Source organism: Gopherus flavomarginatus, chromosome 3 (genome assembly GCF_025201925.1).
Source record: "Gopherus flavomarginatus isolate rGopFla2 chromosome 3, rGopFla2.mat.asm, whole genome shotgun sequence".
Taxonomy (NCBI): Eukaryota; Metazoa; Chordata; order Testudines; family Testudinidae; genus Gopherus; species Gopherus flavomarginatus.
In genome coordinates, this window is record NC_066619.1 from 15745697 (window position 1) to 15761198 (window position 15502).

General features: G+C 44.8%; 1 protein-coding gene across 2 annotated transcripts in view; it reads right to left on the bottom strand.

Moving 5' to 3' along the window:
* Nucleotides 1–7260: 7260 nt before the first annotated feature.
* SMAD7 (SMAD family member 7) overlaps nt 7261–15502 on the bottom strand; it is a 42630-nt gene continuing 34388 nt past the window's right edge. For both annotated transcript variants that reach the window (XM_050944756.1, XM_050944755.1), the window contains exon 4: nt 7261–9305. In XM_050944756.1, the coding sequence (XP_050800713.1) occupies nt 8767–9305 (539 nt within the window). In that variant the 3' untranslated portion in view covers nt 7261–8766. The remainder of the gene's footprint in view (nt 9306–15502) is intronic.

Here is a 15502-nt window from a genome sequence, read left to right on the forward strand (position 1 = left end):
TATGCAAGTGCAGAATCTTACTGAAATCAGTGGGGTTCCATGTGGAGTACAAGGGTCCACCCACCCTGAGTACCATTGGCTAGGGAGTGTGAAGAGACCTGCAAGCAGCATGGCCAAGGGAAGCAGCAGCAGGTTTGTGCCAGGCTATTCTGAAACAACTAGAAAAGCTGGCAAATTGCTTCTCAGATGCCGTGGATCCTTTAGCTTCTGCAGCACTGGATGGGCTGATCGGGAACTTGCCAGCAAATATCCAACTGGAGAATCAGCTTTGACTTCCAGCCGTTGCACTGTGTTATGTAACATGACGCCGTCCAGGCAGAAGCATGGTCTAAATCAGGAAATGGGGTGGATTACGCACAGGTTGGAGGTAATTTATTCTGACATGCTCTTGAATGACATCTGGACCCTATTAAAGCCTGATCCAGCCAGCCTTGCTCAGGTAACACTCCCACTGGCTCCAGTGGGAGCTTTGCCTGGATTAGCCGGGCCCCCTCCAGAACTCTGGACTCAATGTTCACTTCAGATCACAGCCTGCCTCAAGGACTCTGCTGTACACTGACACATTTGAGATCAGAGATAAGCCCCTGGCAGATATCTGTATCCATGTGTCCCTTGTCTTATACGTCGATTGTAAGGTCTTTGGGGCTTTCTGTTATATTTGTCTAATCACTTAGCAGAATGGGACCCTGATTTCTGTGGTGGTCACTGATGATACAATGTTTTTAGCAGCTTTGTTTGATTTTGGTGACCAGTTCTAACTGGGCATGCAAACAACACCATGGCCTTTTACTGCAGCACCCAGCCCAGACTCTATCTGGAAACCTCAGCCCTTAAAGGCTCAGTCCCCGATACCACAATCCCTGGCTGAGACCACTAGCTGCTACTGCCGTACGAATAAATACTTGTAATAAATTGGTGTCACTGCATTGATTTCATTGGCACTGTCCTGATTTACAACTTATACTAAACTGCAAGAAACCACTTGTTAACTGAGCTCAGTGTCTACACAGGGCTTGCACTGATTTAATTAAATTGGTTTTAAAATTGAGTTCAATTAAACGGGTGGAAATTTCTTGTGTAGATAAGCCATCAGCAAACAATCATGTCAAGCACTTATTGTTTGTATTGCCACAGCGCTTAGGGGCTCTAGTCATGCAGCAAGAGCCCACTGTGCAAGGTGCTGTACGAACAGTGAGCAATGCCTGCCCGAATGAGCACACAATGTACGTACAAGGCAAGAGAGTATCGGTGCAGACAGATAGACCAGCTCCAGAAACAATGCTGAATATTTGTTCACAGAGGGCCTGGATTCACTAGTTCTCTGCACTTTGTGTCACCGTTTACTCCAGAGCACAATGAGTTTAAAATGTTTCCACTCCAAGCTGGTAGTCTGCTGCACTCACTTATGCACCAGGGTCAGTATTGTCATTAAGGAGCTGTCTGATGGACACACATAATTAGAGCGGTGGCCAGAGCCTTGATAGTTAACTACAAGTAGTTAGGGGGCCTTAGTTTCATGTCTCATAGACTTTAAGGCCAGAAGGGACCATCATGATCATCTAGTCTGACCTCTTTCACATTGCAGGCCACAGAACATCACCCACCCACTCCTTTAATAGACCCTAACCGCTGGCTGAGTTACTGAAGTCCTCAGATCATGATTTAAAGACTTCAAGTTACAGAGAATTCACCATTTATAGTAGTTTAAACCTGCAAGTGACTCATGCCCCATGCTGCAGAGGACTCGAAACCCCGCCAGGAGCTCTGCCAATCTGACCCCAGGGGAAAATTCCTTCCTGAGCCCAAATATGGTGATCAGTTAGATCCCGAGCATGTGGGCAAGGAGGCTCCTTGAGTGCACAGTGCCCCTTAGTTCTGTGGTAGACCATGAATTTGGTATTTGGCTCAAAGGAAGCCACCGCCTAATGAACCACCAACACCACTTCCTGCAGCTCCTGGGAGGAATTTGGCAGACTCCCGTCCAGTCCCAAACTGATTTAGCCTGGGGGAATCTGCTGGGATTGCAGCACGGGCTTAAAACAAAGTTTCATAACAAACACTTTTTCTTCAGCCTAGCTCTGCTCCTGTGGTACATGAAACATTATCCACCCTATTCTAGTCTCAGGAGCTTGACGGTTCAAGCATTTTTTTATGTGCTTGATCAGCAAAAAGTTAGATGGTTTGTACCTATTTTATTGCGCTCTGCAATTACGGCACAGCAATCCTGAGAGCTAATGTTGACTCTGACACTGACGCCATCTGTGGCCTTGAGCTAGTTACTTAACTTCTCGGGTTCATTTTCCCCGTCTGTAAAAATGGAACGGATAGCATCTACTCCACAGGGTTGTCATGAGGCTGATTTAGTTAAAGTCCATAAAGTTTCTATAATTCTTGGCACACCTCATCCAAGGTGCTCAGACTGTTGTACAAACATTAAAAAATCAACCCGTAGCATTATGTGGCTTTGGCAGTCTTCATTTTGTGGAAGGGGAAACTGAGGCACAGAGGTTTTTTTTTTTTTTTTAAACTGGCGTGTCCAAGGTCCCACAGAGCAAGTCCTTGGCTTTAACCACTGAAAGATGCGACTTCTCCCTTTCAAAATAAAAGTACTACATAAATGCTAAATATTCATGCTGGTTGGAAATGTTCTGCCCAGCTCTGGTATGTAGCTGTCTAGTCTCGTTCAGCTTCTCCTGTTGAAGCCGTTCCACTTTGTATAAATAATGAAATATCCATTGGGCCAGAGACAGCACCAGAAAGACTCCATAGCCCAGTGGTTAGCATAGTCAAGTGGGAGACATGAGCTCAAATAAGGTGCGTGGCCAAAAGAGCGAATGTGCTCCTTGGCGGCACAAACAGGGGAAGCTCAAGTAGCAGGAGAGAGGTTATTTTGGCTCTATTTGGCACTTGTGCAACTGCTGCTGGAATATGGTGCCCAGTTCGGGTGCCCACAATTCAAGAAGGACATTTGTACTCTGGAGGGGTACAGGGCTGAGGCGCAGAGTAAAGGATCAGAAAACATGCCTTATAATGATAGCCTCAGGGAGCTCAATCTGTGCAGTTTAACGAGAAGCTCAACAGGTGACTTGATTACAGTTTATAAGTATCTACATGTAGAGCAATGTATAACATCATACATGGGCTGCAAGGTGAAGCTAGACAAATTCAGTGGAAATAAGGCATAAAATATTAATTGGGAGCGTACCTAATCCTTGGACCCATTTACCATGGTTTTGTGGTGGATTCGCCATCAATGACCATTTTAAAATCAAGACTGCATGTTTTGCTAAAAGATCTGCACTAGGAATTATTTTGAGGCAGTTCTGTAAGCTGTGTATACAGATCAGCCTTGATGAGCACAGGTGTCCCTTCTGGACTTGGCACCTGTGAATATATGATTCACTGCTCTGGATCAGGCAGAGAGAGGATTTAGATGCAGGTCTCCTACATCCTGTCTGCTCTGTGTGTGTGTGTGTGGGGGGGTCTGCATGCGTGTGTCGCTCACCTCCTCCTGCAGCAGTGGGGTGTGTGGGGCCTATTCTATTAGGAAGACAGGTGAAGCTTGAGGTTCTCTCTGACACATAGGCCATGTGCGCACTATGCTGACTTTCATTAGCCAGGCAAAGGCTATGTCTACACTACCACTTACATCAGTGCACGTTATGTCACTCAGGGGTGTAACTAAGCACCTCTCCCCCCAACCAAGTGATGTAAGTTACACCATCCTAACCACCAGTGCGGACAGTGCTATATCGGTGGGAGAGCTTCTCCCGCTGACATAGGTACCGCCGCGCGGAGGGACTGAAACAATTAAGTCGTCGGGCGAGCTGTCTGCACTAAGTGCTACAGTAGCACCTCTGCATGGGTAGCGTGGCGCTGCTGTACATGCTGTAGTGTAGCCAAAGCCATAAATGTGATTGAGGTTCTGAACATTAGGACTGACACAGCTGTTCACATGCTCACTGGCAGTTTTGGGCAGGGGAGGGGTGGGTCTTTATCAGTGGAGCCTTAGCTGCCCAGGGATTTTAAGCAGCAGCTAAGCAGGGTTTTTTTAGGAGCTAAATGTTGGACATAGGTGCCTAAAGTGGCCGTTAGGAGCCTAAATACCTTTGTGGATCTAGCCCTATATGAATTTCTTAGACATGCAGATATGTTTGAACCTCTAGCAAAAAACTAGCATTCTCAGCTCATGCAAAAGCTGTGATGTGACAATTGAATATTTCACATCAGTTGGCAGAGAATACTAAGAAAACAAACTGAATTATGGTCGCAATGAAGTTTCCACAACATTTGACCCCTAAGGGCTATGCTACCAGCCAGATCGGTGGGCAGTGATCAATCCTGTGCGATAAATAGACTGTATATGCTCAACAGTCCGGTACGCCACCAGAACGAGGAGCGCAAGTGGGGCGACGGGAGAGTGTCAGCTGTTGACTTACCGCAGTGAAGACACCGTGGTAAGTAGATCTAAGTATGTCGACTTCCGCTACAGTTATCCACACAGCTGAAGTTGTGTACCTAAGATCAACCCCACGCGGTAGTGTAGATAAGCCCTTAGCCGTCACTTAAGAACATATCAAGCAAGACAGACTGAATAACAATAGCATTTAAAGAATCACTAACTTTGACACCGACACTCTGTTTAAAGAGGAAAGGCTGGGGGCTGGCAATGGGATACTGTGCCTTTTATCTTTTAGTCTCCAGTTCAAACCTAGCACCTGACAGACAGTTATTTTGATGACTAGCTGGTGGCCAGGGTGAAATGAGCCCAAGTGAGGGTGCAGTCAGTTCCTAGTGACATACATATTTGATTTATATTTCCCAGAGGGTTCAGTCATGAGGAGCTCCTCATCATGCGGGATGCTGTTCAAACGTATAGGCCAACACAGTCCCTGGCTTAAAGAGCTTCTCCTAGTCTAGGCATTTATAAACTATGTTACCAAAAACACCATCACAACTGGCATCTCTGTCCAGAGCTGAGTCATCAAAAAGGCTGGGAACTGAGAGGGCCTAGAGACTGAGTATCTCCTCACCTAGGGATGGTGACTAGGAGGAAGCCCGTGCTGCTAAGAGCCTGCACTGCTAAGTCTCATGTTATATCTGTCTGGGCTTCAGGCAACAGGATTCTGCTGCTTTTCACCAGAACTAATGTTAAGCTTCAAATGCATCTTGGCACCAAATTCCCTTTCAAAGAAAGCAGTGATTGGCCCCCCAGCTGTAACCAAGCCTCTGCCAAACAGGATCAGCTCAGCAGCCAAACATGGTACATGCTGTTAGTTAGAAACTGCCCTAACATGGAACAGGATTTTCCTAGAGCCCTGAAATGTGACAACCCTACCATAATTTTCTTTCCTATCTCCATGCATTGCCTTTCCTGAAAACCACCGTTACCTTTAGCAGCACAATCCATACTGTGCCTTCAGTTTACAACCCCAGCTTGTCTTCCTTTCTCTTCACACACCCAAGCGACATAATCCCCCCTCCCCCCCCCCCACAATGATTCAATACCCTCTCAATACGTCTGTCTTCCTGCTGAATGCCTGGAAGTGCTCTAATGCTTGATCCCATACCCCATCTCTGCTGGCAATTCTGTCCAGGCCCACTCCCATTCCAGTAACCTGAATGCTCTCTGAGCCACAGGCTGAGCAGGGAACTGGCAGAAAGAGATTGGTCGGTGTATAGCTAAGGGTAGCAGGGATGGCTTCTAGTGGTAGGGAGATGGGCAAGAGTGAGTCACCCACCAGCCAATTGTCACAATGTGTTTCCCACTTGCCCTAAACCCATCCTGGTAACCAGACATGGTTCACCTGCTTCCCAAGTTCTTAGAACATGATGCATCCAGCTGCCAAACACCAGAAACTGGCCAGGATCCCAAGGTTTGCCTCAGTTTTATCAACCTCGTTGCCCTGGTACGTCACAGTCAAATATGACTCAGCCCTTCCTCCCGGAGGTACTAAGGCTGAGTTACTATGAAAACTATTGTGTGTGGCTCTCTCAGCAGAGCCCTTAAAAATGGAACGGCCTGCCTGCTGAGCATGACACTTAAAATGCCAGAACACTGTCCACGATAGTAGCCATCATGCCAGCGTCTTTGACTAAAATTTCCCATCCCCTTCATGGCCCAGGGTTCGCTGTGCTAGCTGGTGAATGCCCTCCAGCCTAGAGGGGGATGGATGCATTTTCATAGTACCATAGCTAGCCAGCATGCAAGACTTTATGATAAAAGGTGTATATGTACTAAACACTTGGCCCTGGAATTTTTTTGTCTCCACATGCAAAAGTTTGCAATCTCCCCCCACCCTCCCCCACCAGCTTCTTCCCTGCATTCTTGCTGTAAAGCTTATAACTAGTCTCAGTGCTAAAACCTAGGGCCTGGATACAGTAAGCTAGTTACTGAACACTACAACCTTAGGTACTTGCAATAAGAGGCACTCTGACACCCACTGTAACACCACGCTCCAAGAAGTACCCCTTTGCTCCTTAGTTAACTAGCCAATCGTACGGCATACTGGTCTGCCTGCTTTTCAGTGGGAATTGCACGATGCAATGGAGGGCAGCCTGGGGCATGTTTTTTCTCCCAGTAATGCTGACAGATTTCCAAATTGTGAACACTGCAAGAAGCACATGGTACAGTGCTTACGGTGCTGAGAACTTGGGAGATCAGATTCAAGACCCTTGCTCTTCTATAGCCTTCCTGAGTGACCGAGGGCATGTCCCTGAGCCTTGCTGGGTCTCCTATTACCCCCCACCTGTGTCAATTTTTCATATATGCTGTCTGGTCACCCTAGTCTGGGCTGGGCGAATGGGCTTGGGGGTGGAGCCAGCTGTCCCTACCCTTGTCCTAGTCCATTCTTTTCCCCAGCCTGGTCATGTGCGCTGCCTCCAGATTCAGCTCCCACTCACTGGGAAGCAGGGTGGGGTAATAGCAGCAATAACCAGCAGCATCTGAGGCCAGCGTTGGAAGAAATCCAGCAACACCGAAGATCAGATGAAGTAACTTATCCAAAACCACACAAAGTTTTCAGGTGAGCCAGGAATTGATGTCACATCTCCCGAGTCCCCAACCTGCCACACTCCTTCCGAAACCTGACTACTTGAGCAGCGCCCATACTGTGAGAGTCGATCCCCCTTAGTTAAACAGCAACGTCTGCTAGATCCCGTAGTTGGGTACTTAGACCCAGCTCCAGGTAGGCTTTCCCCCCCCCCATCTACCCTACTCCCACCCATAAAAGAGTCACTCTGCACAATGTCAGCTCAAGTGTACATTTTTATTTTTTAATGGAACATAAACTCCTTTAGAAAAAACATTCATCTGGATGATAACACCCATAGAAAAAAACACCAATCTCGTGTTTTTGTTTTTTTTTTAATTTGGCATTTGTTATTTGCATTTATATTAAAGCAAAGTGCATCTTTCTTATTTTTCTCGTTTATACACATTGCACAATACATAAATAATGATGCTTATAAAACGTCTTTATATTTACAAGTAATAATATATTTATATATAACATAAAATACATTTTTTTCTTTAATAAATCTCAAGGGTTTTTTTTTAAGGAGTCCTTTTTTTTTTTCAATTTTCTTTTGTTTTATTTCCAAAGCACTACAATGCTAAAGTTCCAATGAGAATGCTTCTCTTGTTCATTTAAACCTTTATATTTAGAAAAATAGCTTATGTTAAGGTCTAAACATGCTCATTGAGCTAAGAACAGTGTAAAAGTATCATACTAGTGTATGAATTCAAGAAGAAATGAAAGAGCGACTGCATTTCTGGATACGACTGGTACCGCTCTAACCTGATCACAGCAGGTTATGATGGACCAAAGATCATGAATATATTTCCCCCCCCCCCCATTTTGTTGTTGTTTGTTTGCTTTCTTTTTGTAGGCTTATGTTTTCTCATCAAGGTTGCATCTCAGCTCAAATTGAAAAGCATGGGCCATGCATGGTTTTTTTCCTCATAGTATCAATAAAACAATAAAAGCACTCAAAGTGTGGGCATGCGTCTTCCAAAACCCATGCTGCCACCATGGACTGTTGGCATAACAGTGACAAGACGTGATCTTTAAATAAAGCAACAAGCATACATGAAAGAAGAAGAAGGGAAAAAAAAAAAAGAGGAGCAAGGACTGAATGATACTTTGCTGCGTTGGCTCCTGATGCCTCCTGGGTGCACCGGCACATACATTTATTCTGCGTCAGGGACAATGCAGGGTGGTCGCCACTGAGGGGGAACTTGGCTTCCTATCACAGGAGTGAAGGTGCTGAGCTTCAACAAGTAGCAGCGGGAATGTGCCACCGCTCTAGGCAGAAGCTGCAGCAAGATGGCCCTGTGTGTGCATGCACGCCGCGGGACAAGGGGGACGATGAGACGTCTGGCAGTAGAAGACCTCTGGTGTGTCAAAAACATACGTACAAACCCTTTTTATGCAGGAGCTGTAACAAACAGCGTGTGACTGAATTCCACCAATCGCTTAGGGGAATAATTTCAGAGGCATTAAATGATTATTTTATGTAATCCCCTCCGACATCTTCTCCTCCCCCTTCTGAGTTATTGGTCATTCACACTTTAAAAAAAATATATATTTATCAAAATAGCAAGGCAAAAATCTTTCCATAAGCTATTTCTCAAAACAGACGAGGGGGGAAAAAAACACAAAACACAAAACAAACAAACAAAAAAGTTTGCATGAAAAGCAAGCACTCAGAAGGAAATATTAGCAGCAAAGTAGTTATAATGTCATGAGTCCACTCTGTCTCAAGTCATCGGTTATTAAAAATAACCTCCAACCAGCATGGGCAACTGCTGATAAACTGTCTTGTGTAGCACTGGCCCCAGCCTTTCACAAAGCTGATCTGAACAGTAAATCCGGTCCATGGCTGCTGCATGAACTCATGGTCGTTAGGCCTCTGTAAGCTGTACGCCTTCTCATAGTCAAAAGCCTTGATGGAAAATCCTGGGAAAACTTTGTGAACCAGCAACGTCCTGGAGTCGGGGTTGTCCAGTGTGGCCGACTTGATAAAGATAGGGTAACTACTGCGGTTGTATACCCACACGCCGTCCACTTCCTTAGTCAGCTGGATGCCATAGCCAATTTTGCTGCGGACTTTCTGCACCAGCTGGCTTTTGTTGTCTGAATTGAGCTGTCCGAGACAGAAGCCGTTCCCCTGAGGTAGATCATAGAAGATATCCAGGGAGGGCTCTTGGACAGAATATAGCCGGCCCACACGCGTTTTCTCTTCCCAGTATGCCACCACGCACCAGTGTGACCGATCCCCTGGCCCCTGAAGAACCTGGGAATCTACAGAGAGAAGGGGGGGGGGGGGAGAAGAGCTTTATTACAACAGAAAAAAATAACATAACCTTATAAATCCTGAGCACTTACAGATTGTCCTCTTCCCATAGCTCTGACAACGCATTTCCATGACCTGTGATTATTATCATTATTTGTAGCCAAGACCTGGAGCCTAAGTCCCATTGTCAAAAGGATGTAGGCCCATATTCTCAGAGGGCACCAGAGAAGTGAGGCACCTAAATACCTTTGAGGATTTTGCCTTAGGATCCTATGTCATAGGGCTACTTGGTTCCTAAGTCACTCAGGTGCTTTTGAAAATTTTATCCTAAATGATTTTGCCAAAGTCACATAGTGAGCTTTTGGGAAAGCCAGGAACAGAATCTGACTCCCAGCTCTACTCTCAGTCTCTTTGGGGCAGATTTTCAAATGCATTTAGGCACTTTGTGCAGATGAAAAACTGGCCTTTTGACCATAAAGAGAGAGTAAGAGAGAGATCTACACCCAGATTTTGTACCAATATGACTGTTTTTGGTGCAATTTTTTACTGAAATAGTTATAACAGTAGAAATTGGACACAGTTATACCAGTATGAAGGTTCCTTACACTGATATAGCTTATTCAACTTCCTAAACAGGAATAAACTACATTGGTGTAAGTCCCTTTATATCAGTGTTTCTGCATCTACATGAGTGGACTGTATCTCTTCAACTACGCTGATACAGTTTAAAGTGGCACAACTTTTCTGTATAGAGAGGCCCATGGAAAGAGAGGTCTGACTTAGTGGTTTAAGTAAAGGGGTGAGCACCAATTAACTCCTGCCATTCTAATGTGCTCCAATTCCCATGTCCTCTGCAGCCATGCTAGTAGCTGGTCTTTTCTGCCTCAGTTTCCTCAGCTCTAAAACGAGGGTGAAATATTCCACCTTGCAGGGGTGTTTGTAGGCAGTAGTTAGCTGATGTCCATGAGTCTGTCTTCACTGCTGCTATCCCAGATTCTTACTAAAGGTGCTGCCCATAATCCCCCCCCGTTCCAGCCACACACACAAAAATCTCTCGCCCCGAGTGCAGTGGTACCTTACTTTCACTTGGGCTGATAACTCACCCACTTTGCAGTGAGGACACAGGCTAAAACCACTCATGTGCTGATAGTTCTCCAATGCCTTCCCACAATTCACTGGGAAAGAATCACAGAGAGGCTCGATTTACTGCAGCACAGAGAAGCATAGGACGTGCCCTCAGATGTCCTAGCGAGACATGCAGGTGTGTGCAGCATCAGTGAAGACACAGTAACTCAGGGATGACCCTAAAGGCATCTAGGTCAGGCTAACCTGGGTGCTCAGATCACACTGCCTACCACCTGAGTTAACTCTGCAGTGAAGACATACCCCATGAAATGTTCTGGAAGATGAAAACTTATCGGCATATACAGTAACTGATTTCTTCCCCACCCTCAAACCCTCATTGCAGCGAATCAATTTAAGCAACAGTAAATCAACGTGGATAATATAATACTGGAGCTGCTAATCAGCCGCAGAGATTTTTTTTCTATGTGAAGTGTGGGTAAGCCAGGATGAGGGCTAAGGTACCCACAGCCTCACACACTCCATAGATCACTTTGCTTTCAAAGGCTTTAAGCCTAGACAAGCTTTGTTGATATATAATTTTTCCCCTCCAAAAGGGGAGACATAAAAGGCAAGTTAAACATTGCTTAACAGGAATGGAGGGCATAACAGATCATCTGCTATAATTTACAGAGTCTATTTACGCCTATAGCTGGAACCCTGGTAATAAATGCTACGATTCAGACGTCAGATGAACTATAAATCTGACTGAACTGCAGTTAGACTGTGGCTTGTGGTGGCAGGGTGGAGACCGGAAGTCTTGCATTTGTTAACAAAAAAGAAAAAAAAAAGAAAAGAAAAGAAAGAGTTCTTTTAGACCTTCCCTCCTCTTTCAATCTATTCCTCCTGCTAGCAGCTAAGCCACAGTTGCTGCTATGGGGGTTGAGATGGGATGAAAGGACAGAAAAGGAAGGGGAAAAGGGGGTATCTTATGACTCTCATAACAGCACTAGCTAGGTCCATCATCTCTGTGCTGCTTCACTAATATCATTCCAGCTTTTTATAGATATGTTAAGACCTGGGACCTATTAATCTCTAATATTTTATTTAAACAAAAAATAAAGAAACAAAAAGCAAGTTCAGAGCTGAAAGCTAGAAAGTAATATTACTTTCCCAAAATAAATCTACACACACACACACACACGTAAAGATTTATTACATACAACAGAAGAACGGCCATACTGGGTCAGACCAAAGGTCCATCTAGCCCAGTATCCCGTCTTCCAACAGTGGCCAACACCAGATGCCCCAGAGGGAATGAACAGAACAGGTAATCATCAAGCGATCCATCCCCTGTTGCCCATTTCCAGCTTCTGGCAAACACAGGCTAGGGACACCATCCCTGCCCATCCTGGCTAACAGCCATTGATAGACCTATCCTCCATGAATTTATCAAGTTCTTGTTTGAACTCTGTTACAGTCTTGGACTTCACAACATACTCTGGCAAAGACTTCCACAGGTTGATTGTGCATTGTGTGAAGAAATACTTCCTTTTGTTTGTTTTAAACCCGCTGCCTATTAATTTTGTTTGGTGACCACTAGTTCTTGTGTTATGAGGAGTAAATAACATTTCCTTATTTATTCTCTGAAAACTACAACATCCCCTAAACTCATTCCACTACAAGTGATACAATGCCTGATAGTTCTTCCCAACAAACCTGTGTAGCACCTTAATATAGCACAATAAAATCCTGAAGAAACAATGACAGAAGGAGAGTAGAGTGGTTAAATTAGCCAGTCCAGTTGCTGTATTTTTTCTGCTTTTTACTAACTATATTAATATGCCTGTTTCCCCAACACAGGCATTTTTAAGTCTTTGGAGTCCGTTTAGAATACAGTACTGTGCTTTTAAAATATAAATCCAGCCACACACTTTTAATTTCCTCACTTCTATGCCAGCGAGGAAAATATTTCTCCGGTTGCTGGAAGCAGCTACTAAAAATGGGCCCAACTGCACATGTTTGGAAACTAGAAGGATAAGTTGTTGTCAACCTACTCACCAAAAATATGATGGGGGGGAGGGCTGGAACTGTTGGTGCAATGCACTTATGGGGCTATGTAAAAGGGAAATAGCCGTGCGAGTCTACTGGCTTCATTGGGCCTACTTTTAGGTGTGCCACGATGGGTCTTTCAACCTCCCCCTTTGGTGCCTCACAATACTTTGTTTCATATAACTCAATCCACTGAAACCTGGCACCAAATAAGTAGCAAGCAGGAGGGAAAAAAGCTGAGTGAGAGAAGGGCGGGGGAAGAGGAGGTCGTAGTGGGGTTGGGAAGAACTGAGCCGGGTATCAAATTACCTTTACCCTAACCTTCTGCAACTACCTCAGCATATACACTTCTGAGGGGAATGAGTCTGTGAAAGTTACACTCCACTACTGTCCTGTGCGAAGAGACAGGAAAAGCACTCGCTCCCCATGAAGGAAAAATTAAGGGGTGGGTGAAGAGGAAATTGCGCGGGAGGAGTAAAAAGAACCAGGAAACATATCTGGGTAGAAGGTCCTTACACCCTATTGCGTGAAAGAAAATCTCTCAGACTGCTTTCTTCCCTTTCATCTTCCCAGCCCACCAGTCCACCCAGCAATTTACAGACAGACCTCAGTGAAAGAAGTTTTCAGATTATGTTAATTGCTTAGCCCAGATAAATTGCAGGCTGTCTGTGTGTGTCTCTCCCTCCCTTCTCTCTGCATAGCCCTTAAAGCTAAATCTCATGGCACAGATAGGATGTGGAGATCTCTTTCCACAGACTCGTTAGATCGTGCTCTTCTTTTTACAACAACGCCTCGTGGTGTTGCCTTAAGGGCCAGATCCTACCATCCCTACCCAGGCTGCAGGAATTTTGCCTGAGTAAAGACAGTAGATTATGTTAATCACAGACCAGTTCATGGAACTTGTGCAAATCTGAAAGTAACTTGGTTGAAGACCAGATTCTGATCACTGAAACTGATTCTGTTGTAAAACCATGTTAGATCAGAATTAGGTCCCATGGATTTCACTCCAGATTTATATTGGTGTAACGGAGGTGAGAATCCAGCCTACTACACACTTCAGAGCACATGGGATTTTTTTAATTATTATTTTTTTGTATGTGTATACATTTTTTAAAATGACCTGTGTTTTTTAAGAGTTACGAAAGCAAAGCCAGAGTGGAAAAAAAAACCACCCCAAAAAACAAAAAAAAAACCCCAAATCTTAACTTATCAGATACGTGGAGCTCACAATTTTTGTTTTACTCCAGTTAAGGAGATTTTGGAACAACAAGTATTGAACATGTCAAATCTCACTGAAATTCCTTTAAGTTTTTATTTTCTTTACCATAAAAAATCACCCTTTCAGAAGGCGGGGGGGAAAAGGGCTATTTCACCTCATGTTTGCACTTACGTTAGTGAAGACCACTTAACAAGTAGCTCATTGCCGCTTACAAAGAGTGATTTAATTGCCAGTGCATAAAAAAGAGCTGCCCTGGCTATGAATGAACAGCCCTTTATAGAAGACTGGAAGTTCATGAATGAATCCCCCTAGGCTTTTCAATGACATGGGGTGACCAGACCTCGAGGACAAGCTTTCGGTAATCAGAATTTTTTTTTTAACGAGTTAGTGCCAAACACAGTATAAACATGTCAAAGTGTCTTCCGTTTGAGGGACTACGCTGTTGACTGGATGTCTATCCCTGAAGCCATGACAATATATAGGTAGTGCTCAGATAAACAGGATGAGTCCTTGCTGCTGGGCAAGTTACCAAATCACCAACGATGCTCTTTCACAATTATGCTGTTTGTAGCTGTGGGCTGATTTTTCGTCCCTTCCACACACTTTCTTGGGGCTGCTGCTAAAAGGCAGTGTTTCTTGTTAGAAACCTAGGTATGGCCTTTGAGTGGTGTGGCCAAGAAAGGAGTGCGAAGGAGTGAGGGGAAAAAAAGGCAGATTATGTGGAGAAGTTCACTAAAGGTTTTCACAGAAACATTCACTTATTCTGTGCATTGTGGCAGTGGCCAGGAGCCCCACTGTGGAAGGTGCTGTACAAAGATATAATGAAGAGATGGTCCCTTCTCCAAAGTGCCTGCAAACTATAATACAGCGCACTTAACAGCTAAGGATCTCAAAGGTAAATATAATTATCTCCATTATTACAGATGGGGAAACAGAAGCACAGATTTGCCCCAGGCCACACAAACAGAATCCAGATCTGCTGTGACCCACAGTCCAGACCATGTTGCCTCACTACAGATGGCCCTGACAAAACCTTAGATTGGAACCTCCCAAATGGTCCATAAGGGTCAGGTATGCACAGGTCTCAGCTTCCACCCAAGCATCAAAATAAGTAGCTAGTTTTCACAAGAAAGTTCAGTAGGCTGGGAGCTGAGTTCTTTTGAAACTCTGGCCCCAGCTCTATGATGTGCCAATGCAAAGCCCTGGAGTTCAGACACTCCTCTCTTCCCACCACTTGTGAGCATGTTAGAATCTAGAACCAGGCCTTCCAGCTAATACATACTTGGCAAATATTATAGAAACATAGAATATCAGGTTTGGGAGGGACCTCAGGAGATCATTGAGTCCAACCTGCTACTCAAAGCAGGACCAATCCCCAGACAGATTTTTTTTGCCCCAGATCCCAAAATGGCCCCCTCAAGGAATGAACTCACAGCCCTGGGTTTAGTATGCCAATGCTCAAACCACTGAGCTACCCCTCCCCCATATTGTTATAGGACTGAACCAATTAACTTTCCCCCTCCCCTCAGTGTGCCCTGTGCATCAGCTGATTGCCAGAGCTAGCTCCATTTGAGTGGTGCCATATGCAATGGCTGAGATATACTTTGGGGTCCTTGTTCGGAGTTAAAAGCTCTAGATTGCAAGCTCCTCAGAGCAGGGATCATCCCTTACTGAATGTCAGGGGAGCTCCCAGCACACTGTGGATGCACAACATTATTATTTCGGTATTAAGCACCCTTCAATTTTCTGCTGTCACTGATTACTATGATCTGTATCACAGAGTGCCCAGGGGGCCCAATCAGGATCCAGGACAACAGAGAACAAAACACAGTCTCTGTCCAGAGGAGCTTACTCCCTACCTTTATGTATATT